The sequence below is a fragment of the Neoarius graeffei genome, chromosome 24 (genome assembly GCF_027579695.1).
Source record: "Neoarius graeffei isolate fNeoGra1 chromosome 24, fNeoGra1.pri, whole genome shotgun sequence".
NCBI classification, from domain to species: domain Eukaryota; kingdom Metazoa; phylum Chordata; class Actinopteri; order Siluriformes; family Ariidae; genus Neoarius; species Neoarius graeffei.
The window spans coordinates 3,462,197-3,486,161 of NC_083592.1; the positions used below are offsets into that span (position 1 = coordinate 3,462,197).

Consider the following 23,965-nt stretch of genomic DNA (forward strand, 5'->3'; position numbering starts at 1 on the left):
ATTGCACTATTGAGGTAGATAACTAATGATAGACAATAAATAATATGGAACAGTCAACAAGGAGTGGGGTAAGTGCATATTAGCATTCAGCAGGGTTAGTCCTGGACCTGATGCACCTCTAGCGCCTCCCAGAGGGCAGCAGGTCAAACAAATGATGCCTCGGGTGAAAACTGTCCTAAACAATATTTCTTGCTCTGGTGAGGCAGCGAGAGTTGTAGATGTCGTCCAAGGTGGGGAGAGGGTGGCCGATGATTTTCTGCACTGTCTTAATCACTCTCTGCAGCCTCTTCCTGTCTGCTTCAGTGCAGCTGGCATAGCACACAGAGATGCAGTACGTCAATGCAGGATCTGTAGGAGGTCTCCAGCAGCTTACCATCCAGGTTGTTCTTCCTGAGCACTCTCAGGAAGTGTAGTCACTGCTGGGCCTTCTTGATAACTGCCATGATGTTTGCAGACCAGGAGAGGACCGCAGAGATGATCACAGGCATACAATGTCAGTTTTCAGCCTTGTGTCTTGCAGACAGAGATTTCTCCAGATTCTCTGAATCTTTTCATGATATTATGGACCATAGATGATGTGATCCCCAAATTCTGTGCAGTTTTACATTGTGGATCGTTATTCTTAAATTACTGCACTGTTTGCCCACGCAGTCTTTCACAGAGTGGTGAACCCCTCCCCATCTTTACTTCTGAGAAACTCCGCTTCTCTGGGAGGGCCATTTTATACCCAATCATCTTACTGACCTGTTGCCAAGTAACCAAATTGTTTTGGGGGGTTTTCAGCATGATACTTTTTCAGTCTTTTGTTGCCCTGTACCAGCTTTTCTGAGACTTGTTTCTGGCATTAAATTCAAAATGAGCAGAAATTAATAAAATTTCTCAGTTTCAATATCTGATATGTTGCCTTTATACTATTTTCAGTGAAATATCTGATTTCCATGATTTCCAGATCATCACATTCTGTTTTTATTGATTTCTTTTACTGGTTGTAGGTGGGAAATTACAAGTTGCAATCTCGAGTTGAACATAAAATTAACTTCGCTTCACTTTAGGTGAATCATATTTCCTGTATGACTTCATTTTTGAAAGCGCTGTAAGTATCACCAGAATAGAAAACAGCTGCAATGCGCCTGTGATTCCAAAAAAACACTGAAGACATTTCATCTGGCTTTAATAGAGCAGCAAAGATGGATTTACACACCTCAGTATATGAAAAGCATTTCTTTGACAAAATGCTGTGGCCATTATAGAAGAAAAGGCTGATTTAATGCAACTATTATTATTATTATTGTTATTATTATTATTATTAGTAGTAGTAGTAGTAGTAGTAGTAGTAGTTTGGAGATAGTTTTTCTTTTGTGAATTGGTGATACAATAGATGATGAAATGCACTTTGTTCTACTGACTGTGTGTCTCCTTGTCTGCTTCGCGGATGTGTTTTGACTTGCATTTTAAACAGCAGGACCTCTGTGATGTATTTCTGTATTATTTAGGGCCAGAAAACCTGGATTAAGACCCGTCCTCAATTTATATTTCTAAATTTCAGGGTCCTACACTGAAAAATAGAGGCCACAGAGGACCTTACCTTAAAGTGTCATGCTCGAGTCAGTGGCGAAGTTGAAAGGTACAACAGGTAATGGGTTGTGGGTTTTTTTTTCCCCCTCACACGAGTCAACTGAGTCTCCACTTTTAAACTAGTCACTGTTTTTCTGTATACACATATCTACCAACTGTATCATAAGATTCCCTTATCCATTTAAAAAACAATGATGTTGATTAATTATACCACAGGACCAAATAGTTACAAAGGTTTTTTTTTTAAAGTCAACACTGGACGAGAAGCGTCTCTAAACAGCTACAGAGAGCCACAACATAAACCACAAGCGTTTGCTCAAACAAATGCAGCACCTGTCCATTTCACAGAAAGGCATGCACAACAGAATATTTTCCAACCACAAACTGATGCACAGCTCTCATCACTGCACCACCACAAGCAGCTTCCTCTCTCCACTCGCTGCATCGAAACCACACATACAAACTTTATTTTCCAGAGCTGGTCTTAGATCATAGCCAGTGGTTTACTGAGGGTCAAACAAACAGATATAAACTATTAAATGTACATTCTTCATACGATTAGTATAAAAAGACCCAAATAACATTTTTTCATGAAAAGCAAACAATTTTTAACCGCCCTAAGCAGCAGACCACTCTGTAGTCATATCTGTATTGTCTTCTTCAGACTTGAGTGTTTTTTCAACCTCATGCTGAATAAATAATTAAATAAATAGTAAAGGCCGTACCAATAAACTGTTTATATCTACATCATTTATGAAAGACAATTAAGATAGGCCATTCATGCGTAAAACTAGTTTTCACTGAAGTTACACTGTTATAACATTAACAACACAACGGCACTTTAATTTTTATTCTACATTAAATGCATTAAAACATTGTCGAGCCCTGGTGTGTGACAGAGTGGAGGAAGACTCGGGAGACGGGTGGAATTTTACCAGAGCTCCAGGCTTTCACTTATTCAGTCCGCTTTTCAGCGCACTTTCAGAAACTCAACAAGAAGGACAAATCAACAGAAAAAGGCCCGTCACAGTCTCACGGCCTTCACTCCGCCAAGTTCAAGTTCATGCTCCTTGGCATGTGTATGGGTGTATGTGTGGTGTGCATGTCATACAAGCTCCATCAATCAATCAATCTCTCTCACCAGTTATGGGAGTCACTGAAAGCACACTGAGACACAAATAAGTAGACTGGTAGTGACAAGACACAGGTGAGAATCATCACGCATTACCTGACGGTTCAACAAGTGGGAGAGGTAATCCGCCATCACAATTTGTACCCCAGGCTTGTGTGGACCACCTCGAATTTAAATGGTTGAAGTGCCAGATACCACCTCCCTTAAGAGCTGGGCTCCATAAGGATTTAAGGGTGTGGCTCATTTAGGACGCCATTTAAAGGCAGGAGTGTGCAGTCATTTCTGAGGCACTCATAGACCCCTTCGCATGTTTGTAAACAAACCGACCGTTGCTAGGATGCGCGCGCAGCCTGGACTCAGAAACAATGGCGCTGCCCATAGACCGGCATTATGAGCTGTCAGATTATGCCAAACAATTGTCGTTACAAGATCGAGAATGCTACATAAGTAAGTTAACTCTAACAAGTGGACATCGCCTACTGGATCCGTATTTAATTAAAGAGTGGACGGACGATGTTAGTAAGTTTTCCTCTGATACCTGAAGGCAGTCATACTATTTACAAAAAATGTCAAACCCAAAAAAAAAAAACCCTATTTACAAAAGTAGCCTGCCATCAACATTCTGGTTACAGCGAGACTACAACTTGATTAACAATGGGACATTCATATTCATTTTGTTTTAATCAAATTATGCCAGTGATGTGATGGCAATGTGGCTTTAGCTCCAGCAGCAAATACCAACACTAAACAGCAATTTGCAGGCGGTAATGGCATGAAAGGAATGATAGTGTAAAGAGTGCAGCTAAGAGAAATCAGAGCTGCGTAAAAAGCGAGAGGCAGAGAGCAGAAATGAAACTGAACGGGGCGGGAGCTAGGTTAGAGCAGTCAGCATAAGTTGGCATTTAGAGTGAGGGCACACAATTTTACCTTTCCATCCTTGCTTTAAAATTGTGATTTTCGGCATACACAAATAATGATGGCACAAAATCTGGACTGCTTGAGTCAAGCGAGACCTCTCCTACAAACAAAACTGCATGCAAAGCTAAGCTAACATGCTAACAATATTCATTACATTGTGTAACTATGACCCAGCTAATCAGACAAACGTTACCAAAGTATTTTGCTACATCAATAAACGAAGACTAGAAGGAATAAAAAAGAAAGATTTAATAAATAGCCTGATCTTACCTGTGATGAAGTGGCGCTGCAAACCCGCGCATTTTTGATGGTGCTTTCATCCCAGTCTACACGTTTGATGGCTTGTAGCCATAGACGTCGGCGATTTTTTTGGAATGGGTGAGATCCTGCTGGAATTCTGAACATTTTAACCCCATCACTGCTACGATTCTGACACCCGACAACACAACAACTAGGCATTCGCTGAGTCTTTTTTGAGTCCAGGCTGCGCGCACAATTTCCTCTTACGTATGAATGACGTTTACTGCAAAGGGGTCTATACTGTTTTATGTAACTGCCATTTTGTAAAGCACTTTGATTTTTTTAAGGGAGACGGTGCTATATAAATGCTAGACAAAACCTGCCTAGTCCCCTGTTTTAGACTGAAACATAGCTTATTGACTTGGCCAAAAGTGGTATTATGGTGTTTTTCACATGTAATCACAGACACAATCTTGTTGATTAATTATTCACGTTAAACAAAACATCCATCCATCATCTGTAGCCACTTATCAGACCCTCCAGGATTTCGCGATGTTGCAATTTGCAACTTCAACCAAATTCAACCAATCCCCGCGAATTCAGGGCGGTGTTGCAATTATATCCAATCACCGCAACTTTCCCGCAAATTTGACCAATCGTTGGCGTCGTCTTGAGGTGACGTCGACAAACTACCTTCCGCCTTACTTCCGTGTTTCTGTTCAAGAGAAGCAGCACGTGCAAGTCAGTGTTTATCAGGGGCGCAGATAGGATTTTTGAACTGGGGGGGGACTGAGCTGTCAGCAAATGATTCCATTTTGTGTAAATGCATATATATATATATATACACAGGGGTGTAGTGGTAAAAAAAGAGGTGGGTAAACTATAAATTTTGGGATCGGGGGACCACGACGTTGTAAGGGCCAATTCATAGTCAACGCAAGCATGACGCAAGGATGCTACGATGTGTATTGTATGAAACAACTTTTCTGACACATAGGAGTGTGTGTGTGTGTGTGTGTGTGCATGACAGTGCATGTGTGTGTGTGTGTGTGTGTATATGACAGAGTGTTTGTGAATGTGCATGTACTTGTGTGTGTGAGTGCATGTATGTATGTGTGTGTGTGTGACAAGGGTTCTCTGAGGTCTCTACTCTATATCATTCATAAAACAAGATACACAATAAGTATGTTTGAGGTTTATTAAATCTTAATAAAGAGAAAAATAATGTCAGTGTGAAAGAATGGCAAATTACACATGCCAACAGTAGGCCATATGAAATCCATAAGCTGACAGATATATCACAGCAGTAGACCTTGCACTAGAAGAATGTTAACTTTTGTATGTGTGTGTATGAAAGTGTTTGTGTGTGTGTGTGTGTGTGTGTGTGTGTGTGTGTGTGTGTGTGTGTGTGTGTGTGTGTGTGTGTGTGTGAATGTGTGTTTACTTGTGTGCATGTGTGAGTGAGTCCAAGCATGTGTGTGTGTGTGTGTGTGTGTGTGACACCAAGTAGAGTGGTGTTTATGAAATCTAAATAATCAATAAAGAGAGAAAAATAAAGACTGTGTGTAAGAATGGCAAATTACACATACTTTCAGTCCAGATGTGTGGATGGCATCTGATGCTTTCTGATACTGTCTCAGTTTCCTCTGCCTCCATTTCGTCTGTCTCTGCATCTTCTCTGTCTGATTCTCCTCCCTCATTTTCTCTTCCTTCTGTTCCGTCTATCTGTTTTTCTTCCCTCATTTTCTCCTCTCTCTGTTTCTTCTGTTTCTCCCTCAGTTTCCTCTATCAAAGTTTCTCTTAAAGGCCTATCTGATTCTCCATCCATTTGCCTTCTCTCTTTTCCTCCCTTTTCTCCTCTTGTAGTTGATCCTGTTTCATCCTCTCTTTGCCCTATTTTCCTCCTCTCACTCTCTCCTCCTTCTGTCTCTCCTCCTGCTGTTTCTCCTGGCCCCGCAACACTGTCTGTCTCTCCACCACTATCTGTAAAATTAAATTAAAACGGCTAAGTACACCAATCATGTGGACAAGTATTTCTGCCCAATCTGAATGCTATAGCCTTCTTTAAAAAATAAACACACACCCACCCACACACCGAGAAGGGCGGGGAGGAGTGACTTGCCTAACGTTACTTTAGGCTAAGTTCTCTATATTATGTCCGTGACATGAAGCTAGCATGCTGTCATCATGACTTCGAGATTAACATGAAATGACAACTATTTGTCTTACAATGCGCTACAAATACTGAATTTATGTTGATATAATAATTACCAAAAACTTTAGACTGCACTAACAACGTCATTTGTCTGCCAGAAAGGTAGGCTAATTTGTTGGCACAAGTTAACAACCTAACGTTAGTTAGTGGCATGGTTCACAAACCAAAACGATGGGGAGTTTATCCTAAAAACGTGAAGTTCAGGATTCTTTTTGGACTCACTGTGTCGAGACGTTTTGCTGGTATCAGCTGGAAGGGTGATGCTCCGATGCTTCAGAAATCGCCTAATATCCATTTCTTCACCATTTCTTCACACACGTAATCAGTGACTAATGAATCTCGCAGTCTGCTGGCTCCCGCAAGAGGGCGAGCGGTAGACAGACAATTACTACGCGTAGGCTACGCAGTGTTGATAAAACCCACAAGAACTTGTGCAGGATCTACTAGGTGTAGGCAATTGAAAAATAACGGAAAAGCTGTTTTAATATCTGTATAAAACAAGAGACATACGTGCGTAAACTGTATTTAGAGGTGGGTAAACTATATTTAGAGGTTCATAAACGCTATTTCCTAAAATCTGGAGGTGGGTAAACGGCGTTTATGTGCGTTTACGCACCACTACATCCCAGTATATATATATATATATATATATATATATATATATATATATATATATATATATATATATATATATATATATAATGTGTGTGTGTGTGTGTGTGTGTACTGAAGCTTCAATATACATTAGAATTGTGAGTTTTCTAAATGAATGAACATTGGTAGACAAAGGCCACTTTGTGACCTTATGATTTCTCATGCATGGAAAATTTTTCAAGTGCTTTTTTCCAGTTTTGAAATGCAGTACTGACAAAAGCTGGGTCTATACTCTTGGCTTGTGCTGGTTTCCCTGTTTTAAAGTATTTTGAGCAGTGAAAACACAGAACACCCTCAGTACCCACACTAACATGTAGCCAGGGATACTTCTCGTACCATGCTTTCTGGAACGTTAGTGTCCGCTCTTTGAGCACTTGTCTTTGCATAACTTTTGGGTCAGGTTGATTTGGCTCTGTGTATGTCATTATTATCATGTCACCGTCTCCCTCTGTGTCACCTCTTGTCCCTCCATGTTCTCTCCCTGCATCTTCTGTCTGTATTCTTTCTGTCTCGCCTTCCTCATGCTGTCTTTTTCTACTGTGGCTGCCCCCTGGCAGATCCTCTCTCGACTGACTAGGGCCTGCCTCACTGTCATTAGGAATTGCCTGTAGGCCACGAGGACAGTGTTAACATTTTAAATCTTGTAGTTTGAGTTAAAAGTTGCTTACTAAAATAACATTAATGATAATATTAATAGGCGGCACGGTGGTGTAGTGGTTAGCGCTGTCGCCTCACAGCAAGAAGGTCCGGGTTCGAGCCCCGTGGCCGGCGAGGGCCTTTCTGTGTGGAGTTTGTATGTTCTCCCTGTGTCCGTGTGGGTTTCCTCCGGGTGCTCTGGTTTCCCCCACAGTCCAAAGACATGCAGGTTAGGTTAACTGGTGACTCTAAATTGAGCGTAGGTGTGAATGTGAGTGTGAATGGTTGTCTGTGTCTATGTGTCAGCCCTGTGATGACCTGGCGACTTGTCCAGGGTGTACCCCGCCTTTCGCCTGTAGTCAGCTGGGATAGGCTCCAGCTTGCCTGCGACCCTGTAGAACAGGATAAAGCGGCTAGAGATAATGAGATGAGATAATATTAATAACAGCCTAAAAGGCTTGTTATTTCACATTTAGCCTACTTCAGGTAAGTGCAAATGCCTTATTATTGTCAGACTAGCTACTCAACATTATAAAAAGAATATCTGCTACATCTGGGAAAGTTAACAGGCAATATGATACTTACATTGCTCGGTTTTTGAAAAAAAAAAAAACGCTGTAATTGTTTTTTGTTTTTTCATTGTTGATCCCACCAGGGATTGCCTGCAGGCCAGGAGGACAATGTTAACATCTTAAATCTCATAATTTCAGTTAACAGTTGCTGCTTACTAAAATAACATTATACATAAAATAACAACATTAAAAGATATTCACCTACAGCCTAGAATGCTGTTATTTTACATTTAGCCTACTTCAGGTAAGTCCAAATTCCTTCTTATTATTATCAGACTAGCTACTCAACATTACAAAAGTATTTGTCACATCTGGGAAAGTCAACAGGCAGAGGATATTTACATCTTTTGTTTCTTGAAACAAAACGCTGTGATTTTTTTTCCCTCTTCTCTGGCTTAATGTGGCAGAAAGATCACCAGCTCAGTCATTAGACAGTTGTTTATGATCACTATGGTTACCGCGGCAGGCAAAGTCCCCAGCTCCCCTTAGGACCCCGGGGTCGAGATGGTGCGTTACATTTACATTGGAGGTCGGAACTTGGAGCTCCGAACAACATAACCTCAGAACTGAGCGCTTCCCAGTTTAAAAACTGGGACATCATGGAACTCGAAAAAAAATGGACAGGAAATGAAATGAAAATCCCAACGTTTATGCTGGTAGATGCTGGATTTCAATGCTTTTCCAACTTCAAACTTCCAACTTACGAGTACAACTGAACGCACCATTAGTCGTAGCAGAAACACCACTGCTATCAAATGGATGAGCTGTGCAGTGTTATTAACCCAGAATTATGTGGAAAATTGAACACCTTGCTTTCCCAACTCTGCAGGGATCTGCTCCAGCCTTTCCCCTTCTTGAATCGGTGTAATGTGGATTGATCATTGCGGTGGTCACAATTTTTTGGGAGGTGCGCGCAGAGTGTCTGCGAAGGGGGGGGGCTTTGCAGATGCCATCTGCGATGCCATCTGCGAGGACTGGGTTGTCAGCATAAATTAGCCTTTATGCTAATGCCAGCATACAGGCCGCTGGTTAAAGTCACCAAACCAGCTACAAAACAGATACGTGTGTGGCCAGAGGGGTCCTCAGAGGCACTCCAGGACTGTTTTTTCACCACTGACTGGAGCATGTTCAGACAGGCGGCCACCTACAACAACATCACAGATCTCCAGGAGTACACGGAGACCGTCACTGCCTACATGAGGAAGTGCATGGACGACGTTACGGTCACCAGAACCATCTCCATTTGGGCCAATCAGAAGCCATGGCTGACAGGGAAGTCCACAGGCTCCTGTGGGCTCAGAATGCCGCCTTCAGAGCTGGGGATGAGGTGGGCCTGAGGACAGCTAGGGCCAATCTGTCACGAGGCATCAGGGTGGCCAAGAGACAGTATTCCAGGCACATTGCTGACCATTTCAACGACAGCAGAGACACCAGGAACCTGTGGCAGGGGATTCAGACCATCACAGACTACAAGCCCTCGCCGCAGACCTGTGATAACTCCACCTCTCTGCTGAATCAGTTGAACGACTTCTTCGCTCGCTTTGAGGCAGACAACAGCACCACAGCACAGAAGACCCCACCACCTCCTGGCGACCAGGTGTTGACGCTGTCCCCGGACAGCGTGAGGAGAGCTCTCAGGACGACAAATGCATGGAAAGCCCCGGGTCCTGATAACATTCCTGGTCGTGTCCTGAGAGACTGTGCCGAGGAGCTCACAGATATCTTTACAGACATCTTCAACATCTCATTGAGCCAGGCTGTTGTCTCCACATGCCTCAAAACCACCACCATCATCCCGGTCCCGAAGAAGCCGTCTCCCTCCTGCTTCAATGACTACCGCCCTGTCGCACTCACTCCCATCCTCATGAAGTGCTTCGAGCGGCTAGTCATGAGGCATATCAAGTCTGCCCTCCCCCCCACCCTGGACCCTTTCCAGTTTGCATATCAGTCCAACCGTTCGACCGATGATGCCATCTCCACTGCCCTCCACTCAGCCCTCACCCACCTGGAGAAAAAACACTTGTATGTCAGAATGCTGTTCATAGACTTTAGCTCAGCATTCAACACAATCATTCCTCAGCAGCTCATTCATAAACTGGACCAGCTGGGACTCAACAGCTCCCTGTGCAACTGGCTGCTGGACTTCCTGACGGGGAGACCACAGACTGTACTGGTCGGCAGCAACTCCTCCAGCACCATCACACTGAACACGGGGGCCCTCCCCAAGGATGTATGCTAAGCCCCCTCCTCTTCACTCTGCTGACCCACGACTGCACACCAACATCCAGCTCAAATCTCTTCATCAAGTTTGCGGATGACACGACTGTGGTGGGTCTCATCAACAATGGCGATGAGACAATCTACAAGAGTGAGGTGAGCCGCTTGGCCATGTGGTGCAAGGACATCAATCTCCGTCTGAACATGGAGAAGACAAAGGAGATTGTTGTGGACTTCAGGAGAGAGCACACCCAGCATGCTCCAGTATCTATCGACGGTGCTGGAGTGGAGAGGGTGAGCAGCACCAAGTTTCTGGGTGTGCACATCTCTGAAGGCCTGTCCTGGAGCAACAACACTGCATTCACTGTTTAGTCTTTGTCTAGTTCTTATCTAGTGTTTACACTGTTTATATTGTCTGAGAGTTTAGTCTATGTCTAGTTCTTCTTATCTAGTGTTTATACTATTTATTTATACTGTTTATATTGTTTGTCTGAGTGTTTAGTCTATGTCTAGTTCCTATCTAGAGTGTTTATACTGTTTATATTGTTTGTTTGTTTTTTTCAATTATTCTATTTTTATTTTTATTTATTGCATTGCCTGTTTGCACCGTGGGTCAGAGAGGACTGATATTTCATCTGTGCTGTATGTTGAGCATGTACAGTGGTGCTTGAAAGTTTGTGAACCCTTTAGAATTTTCTATATTTCTGCATAAATATGACCCAAAATATCATCAGATTTTCACACAAGTCCTAAAAGTAGATAAAGAGAACCCAGTTAAACAAATGAGACAAAAATATTATACTTGCTCGTTTATTTATTGAGGAAAATGATCCAATATTACATATCTGTGAGTGGCAAAAGTATGTGAACCTCTAGGATTAGCAGTTAATTTGAAGGTGAAATTAGAGTCAGGTGTTTTCAATCAATGGGATGACAATCAGGTGTGAGTGGGCACCCTGTTTTATTTAAAGAACAGGGATCTATCAAAGTCTGATCTTCACAACACATGTTTGTGGAAGTGTATCATGGCACGAACAAAGGAGATTTCTGAGGACCTCAGAAAAAGCGTTGTTGATGCTCATCAGGCTGGAAAAGGTTACAAAACCATCTCTAAAGAGTTTGGACTCCACCAATCCACAGTCAGACAGATTGTGTACAAATGGAGGAAATTCAAGACTGTTGTTACCCTCCCCAGGAGTGGTCGACCAACAAAGATCACTCCAAGAGCAAGGCGTGTAATAGTTGGCGAGATCACAAACGACCCCAGGGTAACTTCTAAGCAACTGAAGGCCTCTCTCACATTGGCTAATGTTAATGTTCATGAGTCCACCATCAGGAAAACACTGAACAATAATGGTGTGCATGGCAGGGTTGCAAGGAGAAAGCCACTGCTCTCCAAAAAGAACATTGCTGCTCGTCTGCAGTTTGCTAAAGATCACGTGGACAAGCCAGAAGGCTATTGGAAAAATGTTTTGTGGACGGATGAGACCAAAATAGATCTTTTGGTTTAAATGTGTAGCATTATGTTTGGAGAAAGGAAAACACTGCATTCCAGCGGAAGAACCTTATCCCATCTGTGAAACATGGTGGTGGTAGTATCATGGTTTGGGCCTGTTTTGCTGCATCTGGGCCAGGACGGCTTGCCATCATTGATGGAACAATGAATTCTGAATTATACCAGCGAATTCTGAAGGAAAATGTCAGGACATCTGTTCATGAACTGAATCTCAAGAGAAGGTGTGTCATGCAACAAGACAACGACCCTAAGCACACAAGTCGTTCTACCAAAGAATGGTTAAAGAAGAATAAAGTGAATGTTTTGGAATGGCCAAGTCAAAGTCCTGACCTTAATCCAATCAAAATGTTGTGGAAGGACCTGAAGTGAGCAGTTCATGTGAGGAAACCCACCAGCATCCCAGAGTTGAAGCTGTTCTGTATGGAGTAATGGGCTAAAATTACTCCAAGCCAGTGTGCAGGACAGATCAACAGTTACCGGAAACGTTTAGTTGCAGTTATTGCTGCACAAGGGGGTCACACCAGATACTGAAAGAAAAGGTTCACATACTTTTGCCACTCACAGATATGTAATATTGGATCATTTTCCTCAATAAATAAATGACCAAGTATAATATTTTTGTCTCATTTGTTTAACTGGGTTCTCTTTATCTACTTTTAGGACTTGTGTGAAAATCTGATGATGTTTTAGGTCATATTTATGCAGAAATATAGAAAATTCTAAAGGGTTCACAAACTTTCAAGCACCACTGTATAGCATATTTGACAATAAAGTTGACTTGACTTGAACTTTCATCGCAATTTTTTGGAAAAACCCCCACAACATCAGACATTTTAGCCCGCAACAATCACAAAAAAGGCCCGCGAAATCCTGGGGGGACTGACTTATCCTGTACAGGGTCACAGGAGCCTATCCCAGTTGACTGTGGGTGAGAGGTGGGGTTCACCCTGGACAAGTCACCAGATTATCACAGGGCTGACACATAGGCCAAGTTTACATTAGACCGTATCTGTCTCGTTTTCTTCGCAGATGCACTGTCCGTTTACATTAAAACGCCTGGAAACGCCAGGAAACGGGAATTCGCCGGGGTCCACGTATTCAATCCAGATCGTGTCTGGTCCGGTGCTGTGTAAACATTGAGGATATGCTGTGCTGAGCTCTAGCTGGCGTCGTCATTGGATAACGTCACTGTGACATCCACCTTCCTGATTCGCTGGCGCTGGTCATGTGACGCGACTGCTGAAAAACGGCGCGGACTTCCGCCTTGTATCACCTTTCATTAAAGAGTATAAAAGTATGAAAATACTCCAAATACTGATGCAAATACTGCCCATTGTGTAGTTATGATTGTCTTTAGGCTTGCCATCCTTCCACTTGCAAGTGGTAAGTGACGCGCATGCCCGACATGCACTGAGATCACACACACAGCGGCTCAGTCCCGAATCACTGCTCGTGCGCTTCACTCGCACGCTCTGTGAGCTGCGCAGGGCCGGAGTGCACACCCTCCAGAGGGCACTCGCTGTTCAGGGCGGAGTGATTTGGACCGCAGGATGCCTGCGGAGCCGAGCGTATCCGTGTATTGGTGTTGCTGTGTGCACGCGAATCGTGTATTGGCGTTGCTGTGTGCACACTAATCGTTTTAAAAATGTTAATCTGATGATCCGCTGATACGGTCTAATGTAAACCCCACCGTAGACACAAACAACCATTCACACTCACATTCACACCTACATGGATGGTCAATTTAAAGCTACCGATTATCCTAACCTGCATGTCTTTGGACTGTGGGGGGAAAAAGGCGCACCCGGAGGAAACCCACACAGACACGGGGAGAACATGCAAACTCCACACAGAAAGGTCCCCGCTGGCCTCTGGGCTCAAACCCAGGACCTTTTTGCTCCCCCTTGAGTTTCGCTGCAGCAGGACCCATCCACAAATAAATGCTTCACTAATATTTTAAACCCCAACTAATTTGTCCCCAGGATTAGTGGATGGGTGATGCGAGGACTAACTGTGGCCTTCACACTATACTTTTTGCCCCTAAATTGAATAGTGATGGGCACTAGCGGATATTTGTGAACATCCTCGTGTACAGACCTCACCTTCACCAACTGTGCATTTCCCAATGCATGACTGACTTAGGCTTTGATGAGCTGTGGTCTGGTTACACCAGGAGTCCACCAAGGCCTGGTGTGTACCCCCTTGAATACTCACTGTCACTCTGTACATTCCTGCTGTATCGGGGAGGCCTGTCAGGAATGCGGATCAGAATCCCCATCTCCTTAAGGGGACATTGATCCTGGAAACGCCCAACTTTCCTGCCATGTCTGTGGATCTGCCCCTTTGTCCTGGTGGGCATGGACAGTTCCACCTATGGGGAGAGAGAGAGGGAGTTAGTGGCAGCACTGGTATGTAGGCACAAAGGGGTGAGGGAAAATGAGGAGGGACACAGGTTCAGGGAGCAGGCTTTCAAGGAATTGGCCCCCATTTCCACAGTGCAGGGATGGGGAGGGGCAAGAAGACAGGAGAAGGAAGAGAGTGAAATAAGAGGCGGGAGTGCCTGCTTCTGGAAATGCCGCCAGATGGTCCTCTACCAGCTGGACCATCTCCTCCAGCAACACCACACAATGCCATGGAATCCAGGCCGATTAATTTGCCAGTTTTAGCCAACTGACTGGTTTTCAGCTGTAATTATTAAGATGTCACACTTTCTTACTTCTAGTAACTTTTATCAACTCTACAATGAAGCTCCAGCTGCATGTTTAGAGTGTAGCAGTGATCTGAGTGCACTATACAGCCACAGTATACCTCCATTGTAATTATTATTAACAGTGTTTTTATGAGTCCACCTGGACACAAATCACACTTTAAGAGTTCACTCCACCCTGGGGAACTGGCTGACATGCACCAGCTTTTGCCAGACAGCCTTCATAAAAAACAAACTATACTTTTTAAAAGAAAATACAGACTCGTTACATTTACCTATGTAGTTGTTAATATAGCTAAATGAACGAGCTACGCTTTAGACATGATATTAACGTCCCTGTGCTACAGTCATGAAACCACACTGAGATCTGGTCAAACGTAAACCACACCCCCAACACATATAAATCATCATTTGTTTTGCCCATCAGACAGTTTCCTCCTCCTCTCTCACCTGGTACACAGCAGCAATGCTTCAGTTTATGACTTTGCCTTTGTCTTTCTTTATGGCTGGTGAGTGTTAATGACTTTATTAATTGCATTAATCAATAAATTTAAAAAAAATTGTCGAGACCTTCAAGATCTAATTTTTGTCTGAATATACCACGCTAATGCTAGCACAGTCAAACTTCACAGCCAAAAGTATTAATTGCGATTCTGTCTCTGAATGTCTTCTGAAAGATAGGAAAGGAAATTAGAAGGCATATCGACCTATAGTGAGAACAGAGTCCTGTAAGAATACAGAGTTTCAGAGCATAGAGATGTGTAATAATAGTAGAAAACGGCATCAGATGAAAGACATAACACATTTGTGTGGTGTGCACTTGTGCAGTCCAGTTAGCGAAGTTAGTCCAGAAGATGTTGTCTCGAAGTCCAGCTCGAGCGGGTAACCCTGCTCCGAGCAATGAAGTCCAGCTCGAGCGGGTAACCCTGCCCCGAGCAATGAAGTGGTCCAGAAGGCTCGGGCGGGTAACCCTGCCCCGAGCAAAGATGAAGCAATCACGAAACCCGTGATGAGGACTGTCATGGTTGTAGTGAGGATGATTGGTTCCAAACGGGGTGCAAGATCTCTTCCCCTCTTTGTTCACAACGTCTTGAGGATTCTCAGTCGAATCTGTGCAGAGCTCAGAAATAGAGAGACAGAGAGAGAGAGAGAGAAAACTGGCCAGAGGGAGACTAGATAGGGACACAAAAAGCGTTAATAGCAGCAAACTTGTTATTGTAACACAACTTTGTTATGGAGCCTTCTTCAATCGCGTGGCATGGATCCACTGTGGAAAAAGATCGTTAAAACAGCAGCAAAAGTAATGGCGACTATGTCTGCAGGCCCATTATATTGTTTTCCCAATTGTCCAAATCATTACTTTAAAAAGTCACACCAGCACCTGTCTCCCATGTGAAAGGGGTGTGTGGTGGAGATAATATTGTATTATTGACCTTGGTACAAATTTTATGCAACTTATCTATAAGGGCTGCAGAATACTCATCCATATGCATTTTCAAATCAGAGGTACCCGGAGCCGGAGTTCCCTTCTTCCAGGGGAGAACTTTATTCCCAAAAATAATTTCTTGGTGTCATGCGAATTTCAGCCAGAATGAATTATGGATTACAGAAACAAACCTGTGTCCTGCATGACCTTAATTAATTTGTCTTTCAATGTTCGATTAGTACGTTCTACGATACCAGAGGATTGAGGAATGTGAAAACACCAGTTTAGTTTAGAGATACTTACAAAGGTTTTGTGTGACTTTTGAGGTGAAATGGGTACCCTTGTCTGAGTCTATGGCATTTGAAACCCCATAACTATAACAATAATTATTATTGATTTCTTATTATTTTATTGTTCTGCTTTTATTGTTTGTTTTTCTTTTTTACTGTCCAGTGTTCTTAGGTACGTTGAAAGGCACTTATAAATAAAATTTATCATTATTATTATTATAACTAGGTATCAAAACGAGTAACTACCTTTGTGTTCTCTCGAGAACAGGGAAAAACTTCTACCCATTTAGAGAATTTGTCCACAATCAAGATGACAAAAATCAAATGAAAAAGAGAAAAAAAGTGTATGTCTCATGCAGAATATCAGGCTGATATTGATTGAACACACAGAATAACCACAGAGTGATAATATTATAAATTATAAAACAAGAACCGTCTGAGGGTTTAGAACAAAAACAAAACCATCAACAAAGATCCCTAGAGGGCTGGAGCGAAGAGATCAGACCTGATACTAGTAGTATGTACGATTTTTTAGAGAGACAATATCAATGTCATCCCAAGTGTCATCCCGAGAATTAAGGAGGCGTGCGAGAGCACGACCTACATTATCAAAAGAGGATGTGACACGAACTTCGAGATTCTTAGTAGAACAGAGAATAAATAGTCATATGTTAATTTAATGATCTATTAAATTACTGATTAATTAATTTAATGGGTCTGTCAATTTTACAACCATCAAACCATCAAAGCACATGCGGAGACAGCCCAGGTAAAAAAAAAGCACATGCGCAGGTAAGCCTTGAGCAACAATGTCTAATGTTTTAATGTTTTGGATAAAAACGCACAATGATGCATTTCCCCCCCCCTCACGCTCCCCAGAGGCCGTGCCCCGGTGTCCACAGGCATAGAGGTGGAAGGGCTTGAAGTGAGCAGGTAACCCAGGGGCGAAACAAAGGGTGCTTCTGAGGGAGTGATAAGCGACCACCATAGCGTCAGTCCAGGTCAAAGGATGTTGCAGTGGAGGAGGTTTTGTGTCTAGAATGACAGCCTTGAGAAAGTTCAAAACATCAAAAGTTCAAATACTTAAGTGTCCATACAATATTGCAGCTTGGTTCTGGAAACCTTAAAGCCCTTATGCGCCAGATGTTGGAGCAGGCGCAAGTGTCAGTGTCTTGGCAGATTTCTGGTGACTCAGCAGACACCAGAACACACAGACCACAGAGTCCTGAGGGAGGGAGAAGGTCACAGAGCGCGTTATGAATTACAGCTGAAAAAAAAACAACAGCAAGAGAGTCAATGGAACCTTGAGTCCAAACGCTATCTCCTCATGTGCGTGAAAAAAAGGCAGAACAGAAATCATTAATGGCAGGAACCTGTGATATTACAGAAGAAACAATCAATTCATACGTAAATCTTGTGTAAAGTGTCTCACCACGCCTTGCTTGAGAAGAGACTGTAGGATGACATGGATCCAGAGAGAGAGGTACTGCTTATTATAAACAGGATGCACATGAATAGTTTCATGTCAATTTAAGTTCCAGGTTGCAGTGCAACAAAATGCGGAAAGGTTCAAGGACAATGAGTACTTATACAAGCCAATGTATCATAATCATGATAATTTATGAAGTTTTTTTCTTAATGGTTAAACAAAGATAAACCCAAGTCTCCGATTTATAAACAAAAAGTTATTCAAGTAAACGTTTGTTAACTGTTTCTTGCTGAAAAAAAATTATGGTTAACTAAATACATTAAAAACCTATCCATTCCATATCCTCTGTGGTTTTTAAAGGCAAAAGTATGGAGGTTTAAAACTCAGCAAACAGTTAATCAGAGCATTTCATATCAATAGTTCGAAATTAGGAGGAACATGTTTAAGCTTAGCCTCATAAGTAGCAATAAGTTTAAAGAAAGATAAGGAGATAAAAAACAGGGCAAATTGAAATGACAAGCAATTTCACTGAATGTAATTTGAATAAAATTGAATAGCTGATAAGCACTCTTTGTTGGATTCGATATGTGACAGAGACTCAAAATACATTTTTAATTCAATTAACAGTATTAATGAGAATTGGTTGTCTTGGACATTTTGACTTTATGTATATGGAATTTACCTAATAATATAAAGAGATTACTTATTGAATTTATTATTGTGAGAAAGTGCCAAAATGATTTTCTCTGCCCATTGCAGATTTCTGTGTGTCCTTGCCTGCTATTCTTGCATGAGTTGTTTATATTATAGCTATCTGTAACAGTCTGGGAGTCTTTATCTCAATGCTGACTGAGAAAGAGACAGAGAGACTATAGAGACGGACGACAATTATTAAAAAAATGTCAAAAATGAAGTAAAGAGCGGGTTAGCTCGCTGTTGAACTAATTTCATGCTTCCCAGACAAGACAAGTCCACATTTCGCTAAAACGCGTCAGAAACAGGAGTATAGAGGATATTTAAAGGTTAGAATTACATATGATTAATAAAAATCCCACTACACCAGCGGCGGTGAGAGTGCCGAATCCTAACCACTAGACCACCACACGATCAGTTTAAAATGTTTTAGATCAACATTAAACATTAGGTCAAACATTAAACTTTTCGGCATTTCCATTCACACGTAGGGTAAATATATTTGATGCCTTTTATTATGCCTTTAAACAGGAAGTGGTATAATACTCAATATTTTAAAAATGATTCCTGATAAATTTCTTCAAATCTGAAAGTGATATTTGATTTGGTTGAATTAATCAAACTCTAAGCCTTAAATATATTTCTTCTGTTTTTACCATGTCTGTTTAATTTAAGTGAATGTTTTAAAAATGTTTTTTGTGTTGTATTTGCTTGTACAGTTATTTCATTATTTAAGGTCTGAACGCATAGAATTACTGCCCAAATCTGATGAGACGAGAGTTTTGCCCTAAAGAGCTGCTTTTTTCTTTTATCCAGTGCGCATGCCCAGTTCACGAGCATCATGGGAACTGGAGTTCTCATGTTATTTTGCCGTCACATACTTCGTATTCATCATTTATAAGATCTAGACATGAAACTGCATTAATAGCTGCACTATTAATTATTAAAACGCATTAATAGTCTTGTAGAGTGCTCGCGGACCACTCGTGACTTTCCTGATAACCTTCCAGTTACAGGTTTCGGACTATCAACACACCATGAATATAAAATAAAATGCAGATGATCTACTCACCAAACGCTGAAACTAATTGATTAAGAAGCAGATTTTTCCTCTGATGATGTTAAGGGAAGAGGATCTCTTCTCTTGGGTTTCTAACAGTGATGCGATTCACAAACGATTCGGATCTTTTTCGGGACGAAACATAAATAACTCGATCGAGCGAATCGATACAGACGCATCAACGGCATTTGTTGAGTTCATGGACACGTAATGGTTTGAGGAAAGTTCATACTTTAATTTCATGCAGCATGAGAGTGTGATTATTGTTTACAATTTGAAAACAGGAATACAAATAAGGTTTCCGTAGTTTCTGAGTCAAGAATCAAGAGTGAATCAAGTAAATTGATTCACACGCATGCGAGTTTGTTCTAAAGAATCGATTCAGTGAAGCTTTCGTTGAGATTAAAATGCACGAATGTCCGTATTTAATACGGATTTGATTCAATAAACATAGTATACGGGCGTACAAATAAAGTTATACGGATTCAAAAAAACCTTCAATATTTATTTAGAGCTATAATCAATTCCCACAATGATAAAAGACCACATAACATTTACACTTTGTAGTTTTTTGTCAAACACTGAAGCTTTGTATTCATTCTTAAAGTTTATTGAATAAAAAGTACCTGGGATATATCATTGTTAATTATCATTCAAATTTTAGGTAAATCATTTTAATTTGCATCTTATAAGGACTTTATAAGGGAAATAAGGATTTTGGAAGTTTGTTATACAGGTTTGATTGACCAAAGGTTTGACATTTATGCACACCAGGAACACAGTTCTGACTGTTCATGTCCAGAGTACTGATTTGTTGTTTCATTATTTTGTGCATATCCAGTAATGCCTTATATAAATGCTAAAACAATTAAAGATACATTACACAGCTCCCAGAGATTGCAAATACCTGGATGAGGATAAATCAAAACTGAGCCGGCCAAATTGTCTAGAATCTGTGTAGAATGCTAAACCACATCCAATCCCGTGGGTTTTTTCTCGGGGTCCAGGTACCTTAATACAATAATACAATTAATATAATACAATTAATATAATACAATTAATATAATACAAATTTTCCCCCCATGGTGGCTGCACGAAGGAATCAAAGATTAAAAGCGCGCTCTTCTCGTGACAGTTCTCCCGTGGAGTGTCTTCACGAGGCTCACCGTCCCGTAAACAAATTACGAGGTTTACCAGTCCAATCCCGTGGCTCTACCAATTAAAGCTTTAAAAAAATATTAGAGGAATTTTCAAAGTGTCCTTCATTTCTACAGTGAGTAATGTGTTCTAATTTAAACTCCACAGTGTCTAAAGTTCATTACAGAATAGAAAAATATTTATTGAGAAACTTGTGGAATAGCTGAAGTCTAATGTGAATGTAATCGATCTCTATAATATTGATAAGGCAAATATGTGATGTTTCAGAAACGAGGTTGTGTGTTTTCTGGGTTGCAGGTTTGCTCTCAGAGACTCTGTGCTCTTTAACTGTGGAGGTGGAAGCTGGAGATAACGCCACTGTTTGGTGCCAACATGAGCTGAGTGTTACAGGTTCCATCTTCTGGTATAAACACACGAGTGGTTCAGTTCCACTTCTTCTTGGGTGTAAACAGTTTTTTGCGTCTCGTCCATCAGAGAATTGTGAGTTGTTTACTGAAAGTGAGAGAATAGTGATGTCTGTTCATGAGAAAAACACGTCTCTCACCATCACCGCAGTAAATGTCTCTGATACAGGACTGTATTACTGCAGCTTCATGGAACAGGTCATGATGGCCTTCAGCAACTCGACCTTTTTACATGTGAAAGGTAAATTTATACAAAGATAATAGTTTCTGTAAAAGTTCACTGAGATGTTTTGAGGTTAAAAAATATTTCCTTTTCCAGATGGAAATAAAACAAATAAGAACTCAGAGAGAACAAAAGGTTTGTTATTTACTCGTTCTTCCAAAAAAACTTTTGTAGTCTCTCTATAAAATAGTTTACATTTGTACATGATTATCTCCATTTTTTCAATTTAAAATGATTTTGTTGCAAATTATTTCCCCTTTTCCAAGGTTCAGTCTGTTCTCCTGTGTTCTTCGTGCTGACTGTGGTGTTCGGTGCAGTGACTGTGATTCTTCTCAGTGTCCTGATCTTCTTCATACTGAAGCACAGAGAAACACACAGAGGTAAAGTTCTGCTGTCAAAAGTTCAGTGTAATAATAACCCTGCTTTTAAAAATCAAATATATAATGGTAAAATAATAAAAAGTGTTGTTAAGTTTTTCTTTTTTTTTCTTTAGGTGATAACGCTGATAAACATGATGATGAGGTAAATCTGAGAATATGAATAATAAAATAAAATACAGTAGCCCTAAGAATTACTGACAGCCTCCTAAAATATGACAAATGATCGTTTTGACGTTGTATTGTGAGATGGTGCAGAATATGGTGTTGTACAGATGCAAACCATAACAATGGGCTTTTTTTCTGGTCATCTTTCGTACTAACAGTATTAGAGGACGCTGTCTATATACACAAGACTCTGACTGTTTCGAATCCTTCTTGTAACTACTGACTGCAGATCAGTTTTCTTCTATAGAGGAGTGAAACAGGTAAGAAATGTAGCTGCTCTGACGTGTCGTCTGTATCATTGCAGGAGCAGGAGGCTGATTCAGTGAATTACGCTGCTCTACAGTTCTCTAAGAGGAAAACCAGAAAGACAGGCGGACATGGTGAAATTCTGGATCCACATGTTGTATATTCGGCTATCAGATAATAATATTGTGGTAACATGCTGACATAATATCACATATAATTTATTGTTTATTGTTTGTGATGTTTTCTGCTTTTCATCACAACAGAAAATACACAGTATGTAAGAAGAATTACACTGGAGATCTATAATAGATTTGCATTAATAAACCTTATGTATATCTCATCTTGCACCGCCCTTCTTTTACTGCCTATCAGTTCACTAACATGAAATAAAATTGTTTAGCAAAAAAAAAAAAAATCTGACCAATATACATACGACTGAGAAAAGTTATAATTTTATTTCATTTTCAGATTTTATTTTGGTGATATTTTAATTATTTTATAATCGCAGTTTTTAAATGAATAAGTGAAGTTTTTTCACTCTACACTCAGTGTATTGCTACAACTATAAATGCCTTATACCATATGTGTATCCTTATTAATGGATATTCATGAATTCAGTGTCTTGATTGCGGTGTGGGTTACAGTAAATAAAATCTCATTTCACTGTTCATCAGTAACAACGCTGGACAGATAGCCTAGGGCAGCACGGTGGTGTAGTGGTTAGCGCTGTCGCCTCACGGCAAGCAGGTTCTGGGTTCGAGACCAGTGGCTGATGAGGGCCTTTCTGTGTGGAGTTTGCATGTTCTCCCCGTGTCCGCGTGGGTTTCCTCTGGGTGCTCCGGTTTCCCCCACAGTCCAAAGACATGCAGGTTAGGTTAACTGGTGACTCTAAATTGACTGTAGGTGTGAATGCTTGTGTGTCTCTGTGTGTCAGCCCTGTGATGACCTGGCGACTTGTCCAGGGTGTACCCTGCCTTTTGCCCATAGTCAGGCCCATAGTCCAGCTCACCCGCGACCCTGCACAGGATAAGTGGCTACAGATAATGGATGGACATCTAGCCTAGCATGGTCATAATTTAAGCCTCACAATCTATTTTCCATTTGATCATTCATTTTCTCGAATTAATATAATGCCTTTCATGCCTCTAATATTTTTAAACATCTTGATAATAGTTTGGGCAACAGCAAAAGCTCGAGAACCTTTGGTATAAGTTGGCCATATAGTGGTACATAGCAGGTTAAGAGGTTCAGGGTAAGGGCCCGGTCCCACTACATCGATAACTCTGACTCTCCCTCTGCCTGAATTTAGTTCCAGTCTGGAGCAGAAACACCACAACTATAATCCCCACTATAATATCACTCGGTCCTGACACTCAGGGAAATAAACGCATGCAATTTAGGAATGGTCATGGAAGTTTTTCCCAAGTAGTATCACATTATTCCAGGTCATACTGTACAGCTTGGACTCCAAAACAACCCATGCACACACTCAGGCTGATAAAATATGGATAGGTCACGGAGTACAGGAATATAAGAAAAAAGGATACAGAATACAGAGTGGTTACGGATTTTAATACGGATGCATCACAGATGCTAATAATTTATGGATTGGTCACAGACGTTTCAGTATATTACAGATTGGTTTCTGATTTCATACAGATGATGCATCAAGGATAAAATATTAAGAAGTCTAAAACAATTAAATATTTGGACTGCTGAAGTTCATAATTAAAATATCTTACCTGCATTTATATGTTTACTTTATTAACGTCCTGTTAATATTTTATGGAAAATCACATATCCGTGAATAAAAGTTCCGTGCTTTGTATAGAGGTTTTTCACCCAGGTGACCAAGTCATGTGAGGCTGCCATTTTGGAGGTCACGGCTCGAATCGGTTTGAATGCGAGGAAGGCGACAAACAAAAAACATAAAAGAAAAAGGAGCGAGATGCAGAAAACACCTTCACTATCCAGCGACGTAGGGCATTTACAGGGCGAGCAGAGGGAGAGGTATTTGCAAAAATTGAGGTTAGCAGGCTTAGAGAACGACGTTTACCTGCTTCCACCAGGATTGTTCCCTGACGTACGGAAGTACATGAAGCCCTCGTC

At 41.2% G+C, this 23,965-nt stretch overlaps 1 protein-coding gene and 1 long non-coding RNA gene across 2 annotated transcripts; one reads left to right on the forward strand and one right to left on the reverse strand.

Annotated features, from left to right (window-relative positions):
* The first annotated feature begins 939 nt into the window (after positions 1–939).
* LOC132872443 (uncharacterized) lies at positions 940–22,196 on the forward strand. The gene is made up of 8 exons (XM_060907268.1): positions 940–992; positions 1,547–1,633; positions 14,810–14,891; positions 20,736–21,083; positions 21,162–21,200; positions 21,332–21,445; positions 21,559–21,587; positions 21,915–22,196. The coding sequence occupies exons 3-8, from the start codon at positions 14,849–14,851 to the stop codon at positions 22,032–22,034; spliced, it is 693 nt and encodes a 230-aa protein (XP_060763251.1). The 5' UTR covers positions 940–992; positions 1,547–1,633; positions 14,810–14,848; the 3' UTR covers positions 22,035–22,196.
* On the reverse strand, positions 16,394–19,405 carry LOC132872442 (uncharacterized). Its single transcript, XR_009651442.1, has 3 exons — positions 19,293–19,405; positions 17,506–17,584; positions 16,394–17,323 (listed from the first exon to the last, which is right to left on the reverse strand). It is a non-coding gene; the product is annotated as an uncharacterized LOC132872442 (long non-coding RNA).
* Positions 22,197–23,965: the final 1,769 nt, after the last annotated feature.